This window comes from Centruroides sculpturatus, unplaced genomic scaffold (assembly GCF_000671375.1).
Source record: "Centruroides sculpturatus isolate CEXI.00-Female unplaced genomic scaffold, Cexi_2.0 scaffold447, whole genome shotgun sequence".
In the NCBI taxonomy this organism is placed as follows: Eukaryota; Metazoa; Arthropoda; class Arachnida; order Scorpiones; family Buthidae; genus Centruroides; species Centruroides sculpturatus.
Genome location: NW_019384728.1, coordinates 65,438 through 85,722, shown reverse-complemented (window position 1 = coordinate 85,722; position 20,285 = coordinate 65,438). Strand labels below are relative to the sequence as shown.

Below are 20,285 nucleotides of genomic sequence, written 5' to 3'. Positions count from 1 at the left end.
ACTAGCTTACCCGTCGCGCATTGCTGCGATCTCAGAAGAAACGAAATTCAAGCAAACTCGTTATGATAAAATTAAATTTACATTTTATCATTTTTATTGAAACTTATTATTATTATTCGTTTTCATCGGGAAAACATTTCAAAGTGTTGTTTCAATTCTATTTATTTATATCTATCCCAATTTTTGAAAAAAAATTTTATCAGTATTATTGTTATTTGCTGTAGTTAAGCAGCTTTTACATGTATTCACATAAAATATTTTAATTGTATGATTCTTTTAAACTTCTCTTTTTTCTGGTATGCATTCTAATTTACTAATAAAAGTATGCATTCTAATTTTACTTCTTTTTTAAAACCAGAATACAGTAAAAAAATCTAGGACCAAGTGCCAAAAGCACACGATGCCTTAACTTAAGTACACTAAATACTTTCCCTAAATACTCTATGCTGAAATGGGATGCATCTTATATGCCATAAAATATTACATATGTAATTGGTTGATTGGTTAAGGGTCATTTTGGCCATGTTACAGGGTTAATACAACTAACAATATCAACAGATGATCAGCACATCTGGAAAATTGTGTAGCAAGTGTTGTCTCAATTATTTTAATGAAATATATAAACTAATATATGCTGATAATGTTGTCATGCATCTATTTCTCCTTCCATTAATCTTATCTTTTTGGTTTTGTTACCTCTCATAAAAAGTGCTGTCTGGAGGTAGTGAGACCAAAAAGATTTAATAGAGGGAGGAGAAATGACTCTGTATTGATCAATATTTCTCTCTCTTTAAAATATTTATGCTACTTGTACATTTGAGTTTGGTTCATGCATTCACTACCAAGTACTTCTCAGATAAATCTCATATNGTATACCATTCTTTCTTGTCACTAAGAGCAATCAATAATTAATTAACAATCACAATTAAAAGTACTGTATTACACATTAATATTAATTTTAGTTAAATGAGGGCATTTCTTTTTACAAAGTAACATCGTCAACAAAAACAACAATGACAATCTTAAGGACTGAAAGTCTGAAAGCAACAACAAAGACACCTGATTGATAGGAAAGTTAGTGGAAGTTTTTCTTCCTTGTCTTATTGGTTTTCATTAAAGTAAACCTGACAAAAAGCACAAAATAATTTGAAAATTTCAACATTCTAAAATGCATGAGCAAATTTGATACATGTGTGCTGATTTGAATAAAAAAAAAATCAAATAAAGTTAACATTTAAAAATTGTGAAATTTTGTATGGAGCATTTCCAAAACTGTGTTAGAGAGAAACCAGTTGTTGTATGGAGGATATCCTCAATTTTCAAACCGTGCTGTACGAGGGATATTTGTTTACATATATATGGTTGATATACATTTATGTTTACAGCTGAACATTTTTTAAAATGACAATTTCTTAAAGTCAAACTCTTATTTGTAGCACCATAACAAATTCCAAATAAAAGATGAAAAAAATTACACAAAACAGACAACAGATTCAAGCTCCCTGCAAAGTTTCAATGACCATTATATATACAGTAGAGCGTCGATTTTCCGAATCAATTGGGGACTGGGGTTGTCCGGATAACTGATATTTCAGATAACTGCTTTACATAAGAAAAAATAGTTTAACGTATCCGATGTCGAAATTTTTCTCCGTTGCGTGTCGCTTCGTGTTGAATTTTCGTTGATGTTAAGCCTAACAAAGACTATTGTATCGTTAAAAGTTATTTTTTTATTTTGTACAAACAAAATAAATATATTGAAAAATATAAAAACAATAAAAAATTATACTTCAGAACTTAATTTAGTATCAAAAACGTAAAATATTTGAGTAGCCCAAGATTGAAGCGCCAAAGCACTGGCGAAAATTTAAATTTGCCGACTGGAATTCTTTCGGATGATTGACTTTCAGAAAAACGACGCTCTACTGTATATATATATAATACATAACAATACACTTCATTAGACCTTTGATTGGTAATGATGTATAAATATGTCAGCATGTTTCTATGTCTTATGCATTTATACATTATATATATATAATGTATATATATATGGCAAAACTAATTTGAATCAAAGTTTAAGAATGTGTATATACACCATTATCATTTTTGACATAGAAACATGCTGACATATTTATACATCATTACCAATCAAAGGGCTAATGAAGTGTATTGTCATGTATTATGAGTAGACCTGCATGTTGTGTTACTAAATTTGCATACAAAATTTACTACTAATTCATGAATAAACAAAAATAAGCAAGTTTTAAAATTTGAGCAATTTTTTAAAAGTCTTTTTCAGCTAAAAGGGGAGAAAAGTCAAGAATAATTCAAAATAAACAGATATAGAACAGAACATTAAAAAAAAAATTACTGAGCATTAACAAAGCAAAATAAAACAAAATATCATTGGATTATATTAGAATGGCAAGTACTAAAAATTGCAATGTGTATTTTAATTTTAAGAAAGAGAGAATTTATCAGGTGAAAAGCAGATATGCAGTTTCTTACTAGATAATAGAATTACTGATTAGTCTATTCTTGTTAAGATTTCTGTCATATCCCAATAATTAGGAAACTTCATTATAACAATATAAAACTTTAATTTAAGGTTAATTTGGTCAACTCTGGTGAGTCTTAAGTAAACATTATAATTGTGTTCAAGTAACTGAGTTCATGAGATATAAACAGTCACTTCTACATGAAGTTAATGTGCAATTCATTCTAATCAACAATTTTGTAAATAAAAGCTCCATATCAAAATTCTATGTAAAAACAGATAAGAACTTATTGTTGACCTTAGAGAGATTTCTGATAAGCTTAAATAATTTAAAAGGACTTTGGAAGAAAAGTATTGTTTGAGATTAACTAACAGCTGCTTAGAAATACAGCAGCAGGACAGAAATACAGAATCCAAATGCAATATTTGTGAAACTGTAGCATCTAATTAGGAGAATATTGTTAGAGAAATATTATCATCAGAGAAAAGGATAGAGCTACAGAAGATTTATAAGACACTAGCTTACCCATCGCGCATTGCTGCGATCTCAGAAGAAACGAAATTCAAGCAAACTCGTTATNAATCCATGATATACGAAACAAAGGACTAATGAAAAACATATGTTCCAGAACTAAACAAAAGTATACCATTCTTTCTTGTCACTAAGAGCAATCAATAATTAATTAACAATCACAATTAAAAGTACTGTATTACACATTAATATTAATTTTAGTTAAATGAGGGCATTTCTTTTTACAAAGTAACATCGTCAACAAAAACAACAATGACAATCTTAAGGACTGAAAGTCTGAAAGCAACAACAAAGACACCTGATTGATAGGAAAGTTAGTGGAAGTTTTTCTTCCTTGTCTTATTGGTTTTCATTAAAGTAAACCTGACAAAAAGCACAAAATAATTTGAAAATTTCAACATTCTAAAATGCATGAGCAAATTTGATACATGTGTGCTGATTTGAATAAAAAAAAAATCAAATAAAGTTAACATTTAAAAATTGTGAAATTTTGTATGGAGCATTTCCAAAACTGTGTTAGAGAGAAACCAGTTGTTGTATGGAGGATATCCTCAATTTTCAAACCGTGCTGTACGAGGGATATTTGTTTACATATATATGGTTGATATACATTTATGTTTACAGCTGAACATTTTTTAAAATGACAATTTCTTAAAGTCAAACTCTTATTTGTAGCACCATAACAAATTCCAAATAAAAGATGAAAAAAATTACACAAAACAGACAACAGATTCAAGCTCCCTGCAAAGTTTCAATGACCATTATATATACAGTAGAGCGTCGATTTTCCGAATCAATTGGGGACTGGGGTTGTCCGGATAACTGATATTTCAGATAACTGCTTTACATAAGAAAAAATAGTTTAACGTATCCGATGTCGAAATTTTTCTCCGTTGCGTGTCGCTTCGTGTTGAATTTTCGTTGATGTTAAGCCTAACAAAGACTATTGTATCGTTAAAAGTTATTTTTTTATTTTGTACAAACAAAATAAATATATTGAAAAATATAAAAACAATAAAAAATTATACTTCAGAACTTAATTTAGTATCAAAAACGTAAAATATTTGAGTAGCCCAAGATTGAAGCGCCAAAGCACTGGCGAAAATTTAAATTTGCCGACTGGAATTCTTTCGGACTTTCAGAAAAACGACGCTCTACTGTATATATATATAATACATAACAATACACTTCATTAGACCTTTGATTGGTAATGATGTATAAATATGTCAGCATGTTTCTATGTCTTATGCATTTATACATTATATATATATAATGTATATATATATGGCAAAACTAATTTGAATCAAAGTTTAAGAATGTGTATATACACCATTATCATTTTTGACATAGAAACATGCTGACATATTTATACATCATTACCAATCAAAGGGCTAATGAAGTGTATTGTCATGTATTATGAGTAGACCTGCATGTTGTGTTACTAAATTTGCATACAAAATTTACTACTAATTCATGAATAAACAAAAATAAGCAAGTTTTAAAATTTGAGCAATTTTTTAAAAGTCTTTTTCAGCTAAAAGGGGAGAAAAGTCAAGAATAATTCAAAATAAACAGATATAGAACAGAACATTAAAAAAAAAATTACTGAGCATTAACAAAGCAAAATAAAACAAAATATCATTGGATTATATTAGAATGGCAAGTACTAAAAATTGCAATGTGTATTTTAATTTTAAGAAAGAGAGAATTTATCAGGTGAAAAGCAGATATGCAGTTTCTTACTAGATAATAGAATTACTGATTAGTCTATTCTTGTTAAGATTTCTGTCATATCCCAATAATTAGGAAACTTTATTATAACAATATAAAACTTTAATTTAAGGTTAATTTGGTCAACTCTGGTGAGTCTTAAGTAAACATTATAATTGTGTTCAAGTAACTGAGTTCATGAGATATAAACAGTCACTTCTACATGAAGTTAATGTGCAATTCATTCTAATCAACAATTTTGTAAATAAAAGCTCCATATCAAAATTCTATGTAAAAACAGATAAGAACTTATTGTTGACCTTAGAGAGATTTCTGATAAGCTTAAATAATTTAAAAGGACTTTGGAAGAAAAGTATTGTTTGAGATTAACTAACAGCTGCTTAGAAATACAGCAGCAGGACAGAAATACAGAATCCAAATGCAATATTTGTGAAACTGTAGCATCTAATTAGGAGAATATTGTTAGAGAAATATTATCATCAGAGAAAAGGATAGAGCTACAGAAGATTTATAAGACACTAGCTTACCCATCGCGCATTGCTGCGATCTCAGAAGAAACGAAATTCAAGCAAACTCGTTATGATAAAATTAAATTTACATTTTATCATTTTTATTGAAACTTATTATTATTATTATTCGTTTTCATCGGGAAAACATTTCAAAGTGTTGTTTCAATTCTATTTATTTATTGGAGTGCTTGTGGACACACAATATTTTTTGTTTTTTCGTCTGGTGCGTACACAAATAAATCGGAAGGTTTTCCGACGCATGAGCTGGCCACATACAGTTGTCCATGCAAGAAGCACGGATTCTCCAAATTTAGCCCACATACTCGCAGCAATTGTCAGAAGCGCAATATTTTTTAATCCTTTATAATTTTTATTATTTAATTGCTCCTTCCTCTCTTCCTTGGCATGTTGTGAAATTTCTGATAGTTGGATAATAAACCGTTTTATTGTAATTTGTCTTTTTAAATTATTTTGAGTCGATATTAAAATTTGAAAAAGGGGAATATCTAGATCGGTAAAATAGGCGAATTTCTTCCTACAACTTCGGTCGTTGTTCGGGGTACAGTTAAGATTTTAACGAAGTTCGAGCGAATACATAATTAGCAAAAAAAGTCGAAATAAAGTGATTAAACAAAAATTATTATAAATATCGTAAATAACAGTTCACAAATGCATATATAAAGATATTTTTTGAAGGGGGGAAATTGTCTTCACAATTTGAAATTGATCGAACACACTGTGCACGAATGCTCGTGTAAACGCGCGCCATCTATCGTAGGATAAATGTACTTCGTGGAAGTGTATTAAAAAATTAAAAAACTTTCCAAAGCTTCATGGCAATCATACTATGCCACAAACCTTCGCTGGAGTATATTAAACAACTTTCCAAAGTTTCACGGCAATCGGATAAACGGTGTGGTAATGCATGAAGGACACACACACACACACACACAGACATACATTCATTTTTATATATATAGATGATAAATCCAAAGAAAGGTGTCAAGAAATTTATATTGTCACTTTTCTTGTTATATATAAAATCAATACATGTTTACCTGAGAAGAACATTTTTAATAAAAATTAAAAAGATAGAAGTGCTTATTTTTTCTTGCATGTATGCATGTATAATTTTTTTTTCAAGTTCCAATGCTGATCTTTATATGTTTACTTTATTTATATATTAAACAAGACAAGATTTGTATAATCAACTACTAACAGAATTTAATAATATCCTGTTAGTAGTAGTTATCCCATTTGTTTTTCCATAAAGACTGAAAATTTTTAAACATTATATACAAAAGTTCAATAGAATCATTTGAATTCAGTTAATAATAGTTGCTAATTGAACTGAAATAATTAAATTCATTGAATTAGACCCTTTGGAAAAACTAATTTAATAAATGTTGAGAACAGAAGTTAATTTTATAAATACTTTCAAGCAATCCCTCTCTGTTAAAAATGACTAACAATAAATTCAAGTAAAGCATGCAAAAGTTATTTAATCAGTAATTTATTATTCTAATAATAAATTACTGACTGAATAACTGATTTTGAGAAATTCATATATAGTTAATTACTGTTGGCATATTTTAAATATCACTGATTATGATTTTGAGAAATTCATAATCAATGATATTTAAAATATGTCAACAGTAATTAACTATATTTTTTTAGTTATCAAAATTTTCCTAGTTTTAAAAAAAATAAACTACAGTTCATTTGTACTGTTTTATTTTTCTTTTTTCAACATTTATCTTACAAGTTAATAATTTACATTGAAACATATTAATTTTATTTTCTACTATTTCAATTTTCAAATGTAAAATAATATCTTCCCAAATGTATATAATTTTTCATGTCCTGTCTTAACTTGAACAATAATATTTATAATTAAAATTAAGAGTTAGAAAAGGCCATATTTACTCTAAATCTTGCATATCTTTTCTTCCATGATCGCAAACCACTTTGCCAAACAAGATCCAAAACTTCAAAATCATAATTAACGTGAACACCTTCATGTGTAATAGAAAAACTAAAAGCAACTGCTGAGTGAGCTTCTGCCATGTTGCTTTAAATATATCTTAAAATAATCTGTAAAAAATTATTATTATTATTATTATTAAAAAAATAACAATGAAAAATAGTTGTATATAGTTAACATTATTAGATTTTATTACATTAAATCTGAGATGATAAATATACAAAATCCATGCAAAACAAATTTGATGTAGGCCTATTCATAGTATATAGCTAAATCTGGATAGCGTTATAATCAAGTAATGTTTTCAATCCATTATAACCAGTTATATAAATTATATTCAATGCACTTTTGGAGAAGGGTTAATTTATCGTCAATATTTTATATTTATTCAGTTTCACATTTCCAAATAAAATCAGAATAAATCCTAATTATCCAGATTCAACAATTTAAACTGAAACATTTAAAACTTATCCATAGAAACATTTCTAATTTCATATAATTTGTTTTAGAGTAAATAGTAAGAAGTCATTCTTTAAAAGAATAAATAAAATTCTTATTAAGAAAATGATAGATTAAAATGCAGTAAATTATCCAGAGAATGTCATGGCCTCAAGCCTCTGACAGAAATTCAAGACAATAAAAACAAGTTGGAGAAATAAATATAAAATTTCAAATGATGCAGATCACAATTCTTAACAAAAAATGAATTTCAATTTTTTATCTGAAACACATATACATGTATGTATAAACTATAAAATTCAAAGAAAATCATTTATGCAACAATATAAACTGAAAAAAAATTTTTTTAAAGCAAATTATTCAGTAAATAAAAACACAAAAACTTTGTAAATTTCATTAAAAAGAATTCTTTGAATAATTCTATCTAGCAGAATTTGTATTGTAAAAAGAATTCCATACGTTAGTTATAAACAAATCAAAATAGGAAAACATGATAGTTTACAACTACATTTATGTTATAAAAACTTGAAAAGCATCACAATAGATGTGCTAACAGCACACACAAGTATTGTATTTTTAAAAAATTACCAGTTATTACGAAGACAGTAATCTAAAATATACAGTGGGTGATCGGTTAACGAACATAATCCATTCCAAGACTTTGTTTGTTATCCGAATTGTTTGTTAACCAATTATTGATTTACCATAGGTTTTTATGGGAATTTGATTAATTCATTCCAAAGACTCCAAAAAATAAAAATATATATACTTTTTTACTACATTTATTTATATGTAATAATAAAAATACATATATATACAGTCTTGCATTTTTATTACTCATGTTTTTTCCGTTTGTAGGGGTTAAAGAATCTGTCCAATGTTGATTGCTTTTCTCTTTTCTTCAGGATTTTTCAAAAGTAGTTAATAGCATTGTCGTCATAGAGATCCCCAAGCCTATTAACCTCAACTTGGTTTGGATGCCATTCTAAGACCGTTGTTCTGACATCCTCCCACTTCTTCAAAAGATCGTTAATAGCAGATGTTGACATTGATCCTTTTTCATCTTCCTCTTTTTCAGAAGAAAACACATCTCGCTGAGTTCCTTGGTGTTCTTCATTTAAGTATTCTTGGAGTTCTTCTGTTGTCAGATCAGTTTCAGATTCCATTATGAGCTCATCTTTATCAATGTCATCTTTATTTACTTCCAATTCCAGATCGCTAGCAGTTTTCACAATTTCATCCATAATTTCAGGGACATCATCTCTGAATGCAGGAGGGACACAGCTTTCGCCAAGCAGAATTCAACTGTCGTTGAGTGACTTCTGACCATGCCTTTTGAATGAGCCGTATAGCTTCAAGAATATCAAATTTTTCTTTCCAAAACGTTTTTAATGTCATCGTTGAGGAGAACTGGCATGCTTCAAAACACTGACAAAACAGTGCTCGAATGTGCAATTTCTTGAAACCTGCAATAACCTCTTGATCCATTGGTTGAATCAACGAAGTAGTATTCGGAGGTAGAAACTGAACTGTCAGCCAGGGAAAGTCTTCCAGCAAATTATCTTCAAGGTCTTTTGGGTGTCCTGGTACATTATCCAATAGCAACAGTGCTTTTAATGGCAATTCATTGGTCTGAAAGTAATCCTTGATGCTCGGAGCACAAACTTCAAACAGCCATTCTTTGAAAAGAGCCTGCGTGACCCATGCCCTTTTATTCGATCTCCACATCACTGGCAGTTTTTCTTTAATTATGGAATTTTTTTTGAATGCTCTAGGGTTCTCAGAGTGATAGACAAGAAGCGGGATAAGCTTCATATCACCGCTAGCATTAGCTCCCAAAAGTAACGCCAATCGGTCTTTCATGGGTTTATGCCCAGGAATATTTTTCTCTTCTTTCGTAATGTAGGTACAATTCGGCATGCACTTCCAAAATAAACCAGTTGAAAATTTGTTATGGACAATATCCTTCTTTTTTAATGAATTCTTCAAATTTGAGACAGAACTTCTCAGCTTCTTCTTTATNAAGTACAGTAGGTGATCGGTTAACGAACATAATCCGTTCCAAGACTTTTTTCGTTATCCGAATTGTTCGTTAACCGATTATCGATTTACCATAGGTTTCTATGGGAATTTGATTAATTCATTCCGAAGACTCCAAAAAATAAAAATATATATACTTTTTTACTACGTTTATTTATATGTAATAATAAAAATACATATATATACAGTCTTGCATTTTTATTACTCATGTTTTTTCCGTTTGTAGGGGTTAAAGAATCTGTCCAATGTCGATTGCTTTTCTCTTTTCTTCAGGATTTTTTGAAAGTAATTAATAGCGCTGTTGTCGTAGAGATCCCCAAGCCTATTAACCTCAACTTGGTTTGGATGCCATTCTAAGACCGTTGTTCTGACATCCTCCCACTTCTTCAAAAGATCGTTAATAGCAGATGTTGGCATTGATCCTTTTTCATCTTCCTCTTTTTCAGAAGAAAACACATCTCGCTGAGTTCCTTGGTGTTCTTCATTTAAGTATTCTTGGAGTTCTTCTGTTGTCAGATCAGTTTCAGATTCCATTATGAGCTCATCTTTATCAATGTCATCTTTATTTACTTCCAATTCCAGATCGCTAGCAGTTTTCACAATTTCATCCATAATTTCAGGGACATCATCTCTGAATGCAGGAGGGACACAGCTTTCGCCAAGCAGAATTCAACTGTCGTTGAGTGACTTCTGACCATGCCTTTTGAATGAGCCGTATAGCTTCAAGAATATCAAATTTTTCTTTCCAAAACGTTTTTAATGTCATCGTTGAGGAGAACTGGCATGCTTCAAAACACTGACGAAACAGTGCTCGAATGTGCAATTTCTTGAAACCTGCAATAACCTCTTGATCCATTGGTTGAATCAACGAAGTAGTATTCGGAGGTAGAAACTGAACTGTCAGCCAGGGAAAGTCTTCCAGCAAATTATCTTCAAGGTCTTTTGGGTGTCCTGGTACATTATCCAATAGCAACAGTGCTTTTAATGGCAATTCATTGGTCTGAAAGTAATCCTTGATGCTCGGAGCACAAACTTCAAACAGCCATTCTTTGAAAAGAGCCTGCGTGACCCATGCCCTTTTATTCGACCTCCACATCACTGGCAGTTTTTCTTTAATTATGGAATTTTTTTTGAATGCTCTAGGGTTCTCAGAGTGATAGACAAGAAGCGGGATAAGCTTCATATCACCACTAGCATTAGCTCCCAAAAGTAACGTCAATCAGTCTTTCATGGGTTTATGCCCAGGAATATTTTTTTCTTCTTTCATAATGTAGGTACGGTTCAGCATGCGCTTCCAAAATAAACCAGTTTCATCACAATTGAAAATTTGTTGTGGACAATATCCTTCTTTTTTAATGAGTTCTTCAAATTTGAGACAGAACTTCTTCTTCTTTATCTGCACTAGCAGACTCACCGTGAATTGTCACATGTTTAATGCCAATTCTTCTTCTAAACTTTGAAAACCATCCAGTATTAGTTTTGAATTCTATCTCCTCATGTGACAAATGTGGAGTTTGTTTCTTCAGTTCTTCAAAAATTTCTCTAGCTTTCTCTTGAATGATAGTCATACTAGTTACATCTCTTTTCATTTCCCTTTCTTTTATCCAAATTAAAAGCAATCTCTCCATTTTTTCATGGATGGAACATCTTTGTTTCTCAGATGTGATTTTCATTACTCCTTTAGCTCTTTGAGTCTTCTTGATTATATCTTTCTTAGCTAAGATTGTGCCTACTGTAAACCTGTTCAAGCCATACTGCCTAGCAACATGACATCTTCTGCCCACTCTCTACTTTGGCTATTATCTCTTGCTTGGTTTCTATGGTGATCACAGTTCTTGACACTCCACACTTTTTATGCTCAATATATTATCAATATTATCAATTTCTGTTTGAAATAAAAAGTTCAGAAAAGCACTGACAAAAATTCAGAGAACAGAAATCAACTAGCGCATGAAAGAATTATGTAAATGTGAGGCCTGAATGAAATTCGAACTTTTGGTATTAAAACATTAACGAATACTCGATAGGACAGTTAAGCTCTCACCTTTAGAAAATAAAAACCGACGCAAAACTTATGGAGTGCCCGACAGTCTCACGAAGACTATAAAAAAATTATTTGTCAGAAAAGTAAACAAAAAGCTGGAATTACAATGGAGTGTTTCAAAGTTCGGGGAAACTATCCGATCGGCATCGGGTTGAGCGTCGATGTTAACATCTCCCGCGCTCTGAAAGGTTTCGAATTGTTATCTGAAGACAAGGGAAAATCAATCGGCATTCGTTATTTTCTGTCGCTTTTTTTTATGTTTGTACAGTGTAGTGTTCATTATCCGATCATAAAAATCTTTCGCGAAAGTGTTCGTCATCCGATTTGTTCGTTAGCCGATCACCCACTGTATATGTATTTTTCAATTAAATAAACGCATAAAACAATGCTTTATACACTGTAGTGTTTTAAATTGTGTGTGTTAAAAGACAAAAATTGTTACATTATTTTTTTAATCTTCTGAAACTGTGTTTTCTTAATTTCTTTGATTCACTACAATTGCAAATAATATAGAAGGTTCTAAATATGGATTCATCTTCAGGGAATCGACTTAAATCTAATATGTAAGGTTAAAATTCCTACAACATACCTTACAGTTGTATCTTCAACTAAATAAAGATGAAATATCGCCAAGTGTTGGAATAGTAACACACCTTGTGTTAGTGAATCAAAAAAAATGTTATATTCTTGTTTAAATTTTCAAATGAACAATTTTATATCTTAAAAAAATTATGCTGTTACCATCTTAATTTAAATTAGTATTAGTTGATGATCAAAACTTCATTTATAATCACAAAAAGTTATAAATATAAATATGTAATATTTTTAAGGCTAAAGTTATCTTTTATATATCAAAAAAGTATATGTATTATAAATTTACTTTGGATTTTCTTAACAGGACAGTTCAATCAAAATATCATTTCCCCCCCACTTACTTTAATTAAAAGAATCAATTACTAGATTAAATATAGATCAAATTACTTTTTTTCCATCAAACCTACTTCTTCAAAACATTACATGATTAAATAACTTATTACATGAAATATTTCACTTCTGATTATAAATGAAATAATAAATGTAAAATAATACTAAAGTTTATAGTTTTGAGGCAATCCTTTCTCTAATTTACAATAGAAAATTCTTAAATAAAAATCTATTAAACAATTAAATGTGTTAAGAAATAGCCTCTGAAATTTTAGATATTTTCTTGCATAAGATATTTTGCAAAGGATTAAACTTACATTTTGTAATTTTGTAATACTTTATCAAGTAACTTGGCAGGACAGAAAAAAAATCAGCAATCAATTATTTAAGTTGATGATAACCATATATAAGATCAACAATTTCCAATATAGAATCTGAAAACAATATAAAGTGAATGAATTTACAAGGAAAACAAAATTATCTACCAAATACTACATACTAGATATCAGATTTAAGACATTTTATATAGAAAAGTAGATTTTATTAGATAATTATTGAATAGGATTTCTTGAATTTAAAAATATAAATGAAAACCATTTGAAAATTTTACTACTAAAAGTCAAATAAAGAGGAAAATAATGAAAACCTTAAAATAAGGTTTCTATTAATATGAAAATAATTGCTAGAATTAAAATAAAATAAATTTAATTTAATAATTAAATACAAATACTACATTATTCTAGCTAAAAGTATTTATCTCAAACAATAATATCCATAAAAAAAAACTGATAAATATAAATGTTAAACAGCATACAAGTCTGTAAATAGGAATCAATGCCTTAACATGTTCACTACTGATATAAAAATCAATTTCCCTACCAATATGTTATAAATATATATATATATTTTTTTTTCATTTAATTATGTGTATGTTAACAGTGTCAAAGGAATTTTTTCTGTCACGTTTTCCCCCAAATAAATAGGGCATGATGCTCAGTTTGTACCAATAAAAAATTAATATACAGAATACTAATACAAAATCAATGAATGAAATATATTCTTTGAAGTGTACAATAAATGTTTATTAAAAAAAAACAATAAAATTTTCCAAATGATAATATAAACAAACTGAGGATATGATAGCATCCTCAGTATACTGAACGAGGCAGTGTAGAGTGTGCTCCAAGGCATCTTTGGCACTGGAAATTTTAACAGAAAGAATTTGACAAAGAACAATAGTTTAATAAATTTGTTAAGATGTTATTTTATTGTAATAAACAATTAAATATTGCTGATATGACTATTAGCAAATCAAATTAAAAAAATATATATATATACAGTAGAACCTCGATTATCTGGATCTCTCGATTATTTTCGATTATCCGGATAAACAAAATAAACAAAAATTTTACGAATTTGCTGATTTGCACTTGGCGAATTACGATACTGTTTATGTACGTGATGGAATGCATAACTTTTTTTGTTTCAACGTCTCACCCGGCACAGTGGCCGTAAACTCTTAAATATATTTTGCATTGTAATAAAAATATAACTTGACATACGTATTTATAAATAATTTTTTTCAAATTACATCATTTCTATGACCAAGGGCGGCGTAAGGCATGGGTAACGTGGGCCACCGCCTATGCCTCGCGGTCCGAAGGGCCTCGCGCCTCGAAGGTTTATGCATTACTTAAAAGCCGCGAACGCGACGAAAAAATTTTACTCGTCATAAAACGATAAATAGTTTGTCAAATTTTTATTCATAAAAATGCAGTTTCAACTGCTTTTTATTTTATAAAATCCGTCTTCTTGCGCCACCAGAGGGCCTTTTAAACAATAGGTAGTCTGTTAGCGTTGGTCAGTAGTAGTCCAAATTCAATACGAACGTTTGTTTCTTGAAAATTTGATCACGGTTTAAATACAGTATTTACTTTTAATATTACCGATTTGTCATTGAAAAGAAAACGTGTTGTATTATCATTAAAAGACAAATTAAAGTATTCTGGACTACCTTCATCTCCAATTAGTCCGGATAATTGAGGTTCTACTGTATATATATATATATAAACAAAGAAAAAGAGTGAACAAGGCTGAAAGCACTGTGATGATAAATATTCATTACTCGAAGTGTGTAAAAGGTATGATGTCAGTAAGTAACTGATTCTATCTTCTGTAAGGTAATAAATAAAGAATAAAGTTAAATTTAGGAATCTATTGACTATTGGTATCAGGATTAGCCTATTTCAATAATTGGTACTGACTGATAATATTAAATAATTGGCCAGATAATTTAGGCAGTTAAGGAATCAATTTACTTCTCTGAAGGATCTAGGATAAAATTCAAGTTGTCAAAAAACCCCAGGAATTTTTCATGGACACTTCATCCCAGGTATATCAGGCCTGATCACCTGATTAACTTCCATTGTGGGCCTGGTCAAACATGAAAAAATGGCAGCTTCCAAGATAAATCTTGCAGAAATTTCTTTATTAGTACCATTTTACTTTTTATTACATATATATATTAACATTTTGTTGTTTTGAAAACTTTTCTAACTTATTATAATTATACAAGATTGACATTATTAATACATCAAATATTTTTATAATTTTTTAATTTAAATAAATTAATTTAACCTATACTTTATAACTAATATTTAATGTAATTTTGTTCTAAAGAAAGGATGAATATAATTTTTGAAAGTAATTAATATAATACATTCTCTATTATTATTTGAAATTTGATAGCAAAACTTCTAAGCTTTATGCATATATGCTTTTTATTAGCAGATAATTAATAGCTTCACCAAAAAAATCATTAACATAAGTTTTCTCAATTTTTTAAAACAGAATCATGTATTTAAGACAGATGTTAAGTTATCTTAATTAATGATCTCGAATTTGAACAGAAAGTTATTAATTTTCTGTTTAAATATTGATCACTTAACAATTTAATGCAGACTTTCAAGATAAAAGATAAGATATTCTGCCTCTTAAAAATTGATTTTACATCATATTTTATATTATTCTTTCTATATATACTGATAAAAGACAGATCCATTCCAAAAAAATCTGTAATATTAGCACACACTTAATCTACTGACATTCAAAGTTTGACCTAGACAAATGTAAAACACTTCAAATTAAAGCAGAAATCCTAAAGGAAAACTTTACATTTGGAAATGTAGACATTACTGAAAGTAATATTCACACATATTTAGGTTTCCAATAGTCTAAATTCACAGAACATTCACAAATAATACAAAGACTGATAAAAGAATATAACAGCAGATTAAACTCGATACTAACACAATTGAATGCATTTTCCTCTAAGTGGTGCCAACAGGCCAAGCTTCATCGACAAATCTCCCAAAAATATTCTGGTCAATTGCTATTTTTGGTATAATCTATGTACTTCTGAAAGGGAATATAATTCAGTTATATAAATAGAAAATAGCAAACTACAGGTTATTGACAAAACTATAAGTTTTCTTTCAATAACCTATAGTTTTGTCTTTATTAGTTATTTGTCTTTAAACAAATATTGTTGAAAAAGATTATTGAAGAAAATAATATTTTGGAGAAAAATTGTTCAGAGAAAAATATATCGAAGAAAATGGTCTGGAGAACTTTTGCAGATAAGAATCATCTGAAGAAAATCATGAATAAACTGCTAGAGCTGTCAAACTTCTTGGAGAATTGTCTAGTCATTATCTTTTAAATATACAAGAATCACCCACTAGTGGCCAAGTAGATAAAACCATTGAACACTAGTAGTTTGTCATAGGTTTGTGACTTATGGATGGGCTGGTCATGTGGAGTTTTCTGGGTTTTTATCACATTTGTAACACTTAATTAGGGACCAGTTTCCTTAGAAAATCCACCCAAGAATCATCTGTCTTTGGCAGATTAGCCACACGTGTTTTGACATATGCAGATAAACCAAACCAATATACAGGAATCACACTACAAATACAAACCTCAGATGGTCATAGAAAATAACATATACATAATATATTACAACCAAGCTATAATCACAAACAAAACAATCCATTACAACAGACTAGATATCATATTTATTAACAGAACTAAATCACATACATCATGAACATAGCTTTTCCAAGCATCCACAACATACAAAATGCATACTTAAAACTTTTCCATGAAATAGTGTCTATGAAAAAGAATAAGGTATTTATTGGGCACATAGTTCTTAACTGCATAAGCATTATACCATATATATTAAATGAAACTAGAAACATTGAGTCTTCACAACAGTACATACATTACATTATACAAAATAGCCATACTAAACACATCATGTAGTCAGGAAATTCTTAAACACAGATACATATACAAACAGCAGATAAACAAATAAACTTTTTCTGTAGCTATGTCTTGATCTTGGTCCAGCATAGCACTAGGCACCAATATTAACTAACAAGTAAGAAGGATAAATTCCATCAACACCATAACATTTTATTGCTATAATCATGCAAAGTGTAATTCTTAATATGCTGCTTTGAAATAAAAATAAATGATTTGATTCTATATATTGGTAAGAAATTCATTTACATACTTCAATTTATTTAAAACTGTTAGTTAATATGAAATTTATGTTGCATATTAAATGGTTATTTTGTATGCATCTTATAACTTCCATTTTATATTTGAAAATCTGAAAATTTTTTGAACAAGACAATAATAATCCTTGCTAAGCATACAACTCCTATTAAATCATCCATCAAAGTTAAGCAGATCACATGAAAGATCAGGTGATGTTGTAAACCCCAACCAAAGAATGATATCTCTGACCAATCCTAAATCTGGACAAAAGACAGAATCGATATCAGGAAAAACTTCTAGCCATAGAATAACTGTCTAAACTGATTATCCCTTGTAAATGGAATAGGTGTGCAGAAATTCTATATTAAACATGGGATATGTAAAGAAGATTGAAAACACAGTTTTAAAAATAATATTTAAAAAGTTAACCTATTCATTTATTAAACTATGGTATTTCATTCCTCAAAAAATTACAAAAAGAAAAAGTTTAGTCAGTTTTATTCTAACAAAACTAACAATTCTGATAAATTCTTAAGCATTCAATCCTTTAACTGAACTTTTGAAGAATAAATAACTTAACAATGACAAATGATAGCAAAAAAGTTAATACAATAATTATTTTTACTAATATTTTCCTAGTAAAAGTTTCAAGCTAAGGAAACAAAAGAAACTATGATATTTCTGGTATCAGTTAATCAATCAACCTTAAAAATAGTTCTTTTTTTTTATTATGTCATTTCCTCTTACAGTATTATTATAATAGGTACAAATATATTAGTATTACTTACATAATATCAAATTTTTTAAACTTAATATATGTTTAATATATTTTAAGCATTAACTTACTTTAATATATCAATGTCATGATAATGACATTAATTAATATATATTCATGTAGCCAAGCCACAGGTTGTGTGTATTTAAAAAGTCATTTGAAAGTGGGTGCAGGTTATACAATGGGGCAAGTTATACGTCTGTATTAAATTGCAATTACAAATTCATCAAGCAGCTTTTCCTTTGTCTAAAGTCACAAGAGCAACTTTAGAAAACACGAAAAATTGTGTACTGCAGACATTGTGTACTGCTTCTGACATTGTGATTTTTCCCAAAACCATTTCGAAATTTATACATCTACCTCACTGTTAATTCTCTCCATTCAATTTCTTTCATTCAATCCCTACTTTAATTGTTATTAGATGCTCCTATTTAAATTGGTAACTTGAAAACTGATAAATTCTGGTAATCATCTATTTAATTTACAAAATGACATCATTTCAGAAAGCCATAACAGTTAAGGCACAGTTAACTTTAGAATGCAATTACAAAAACAGTAATTGCTTGATTCTAATACAGGACTGTAATTGCTGTGAGTTTCTTTACACACAAGTGGCTAAAATAAATTTTACTATACAAGATTAGCATTTATTTGCTCAATTCTGCTGTGAATGCATTTTGGTTGACGCCCTCATTAGCATGGCATTCTCCAGATTTAACCACAATACAATTGTATTGTGTTAAACCGGAAATGAAGTTTCTTATCCAGAACAAATCTTTCCTGCAGTTTAATGCAGCAATAAAGCACTATTGCATAATCTGTCTATTAAGTTTTCTACAAAACAGACAATATAGTATAATATAATGGAAGATATAACCTCAAAATATCAATTATTGTTACTTTACAGTTAAAATAATAATTATTCCGTACAGTTAATGTATAGAAAAACATCAATCTTGCTGTAAATACAAAGTTTTTTCAGCTTAATTAACCTTAATAAAACAAAATACAATACAAGTCAATTCAATCACAAGGAAAGAAAATTATTGTCTTTTTTTTTTAGTATTAAAACATGTTATCATTTTGAAAATATGTTTTTATTTCTTTATGATCTTAACAAAGCAAGTTTCTCTCCATAAAAAGATGAAGTCTAACTCTAGTACTTCTACTTTCTTTTGGAAATATTTTATTAACTTCAACAATGTTAATTAAATTATAAAAAATATTTATTCCTTTTTATGAATGTAACACTCCTAATAAGCAGGAATATAGTGCATTTAATTCCATCAAATTTAAAGATAAACAAAATAGAATAATCCCTTACTTTAAGGAATCACTAAAGTCATGTCATGGATTTGCAATGCCTGAAGGATACATAGAGTCTTCAAAAATGAATGCTAACATTTTAAATTACTATAATTATGTTATTTATTATCCAAGAAGTATTCATTTTATATCAATCAATAGAGTAACTGTCTGAGTTTCATAACAACCCACGAAAAAATCTTTTTTTATGAGTGTTATGTCACTAGTAAATTCCACAAGTACTTTCGACCTCCACCGAGGTCTGCTTCAGGTGGTGACTGGCCGTGTTTCGACCCGACCGTCGTAACGGTGTTGCCAACGATGTAAATAAATAAACGTGCGCGTCGGGTTTCACCCCTCTGACCGTCGTTGCTCGAACTCCTCGAATAAATACCTCCACACCTGTGCAAGTGTTTCCCCATCCCAACACTTGCACAGGCGTGGAGGTATTTATTCAAGGAGTTCGAGCAACGACGGTCAGAGGGGTGAAATCCGACACGCATGTTTATTTATTTACATCGTTGGCAACACCGTTACGACGGTCGGGTCGAAACACGGCCAGTCACCACCTGAAGCAGACCTCGGTGGAGGTCGAAAGTACNTAGGATGAGGTGTGACTTTATAAAGAAAATTAGATTTATTAATACAATTCTAATTTTATTTCTTTTAATAACAAATAAAATATCAAATGCACACATTGTCCTGCAAAAATTACTGGCATTTTAAACTTCATGGAAAAATCTCGTAAAATCGACAAAATAATTTGTTCACATAAAGCTGGACAATTGGGAACCTTTTCTGCCAATTCTTAACAGTCAAATTCACTCTTCGTCGATTACACTTATGAGTTTCTCTGAATTCTGATTTTCGAATAATCATCTGTTTTAACGTGAGAATGGATTAAAACTTATATTGT

At 29.4% G+C, this 20,285-nt stretch overlaps 1 protein-coding gene and 1 pseudogene across 1 annotated transcript; both read right to left on the bottom strand.

Moving 5' to 3' along the window:
* Window positions 1-8,824: 8,824 nt before the first annotated feature.
* Window positions 8,825-9,768, bottom strand: LOC111628159 (tigger transposable element-derived protein 1-like). Its single transcript, XM_023371901.1, has 2 exons — window positions 9,745-9,768; window positions 8,825-9,698 (listed from the first exon to the last, which is right to left on the bottom strand). The coding sequence occupies exons 1-2, from the start codon at window positions 9,766-9,768 to the stop codon at window positions 8,973-8,975; spliced, it is 750 nt and encodes a 249-aa protein (XP_023227669.1). The 3' UTR covers window positions 8,825-8,972.
* Window positions 9,769-10,019: 251 nt separating this feature from the next.
* On the bottom strand, window positions 10,020-11,344 carry LOC111628139 (annotated as a pseudogene).
* Window positions 11,345-20,285: the final 8,941 nt, after the last annotated feature.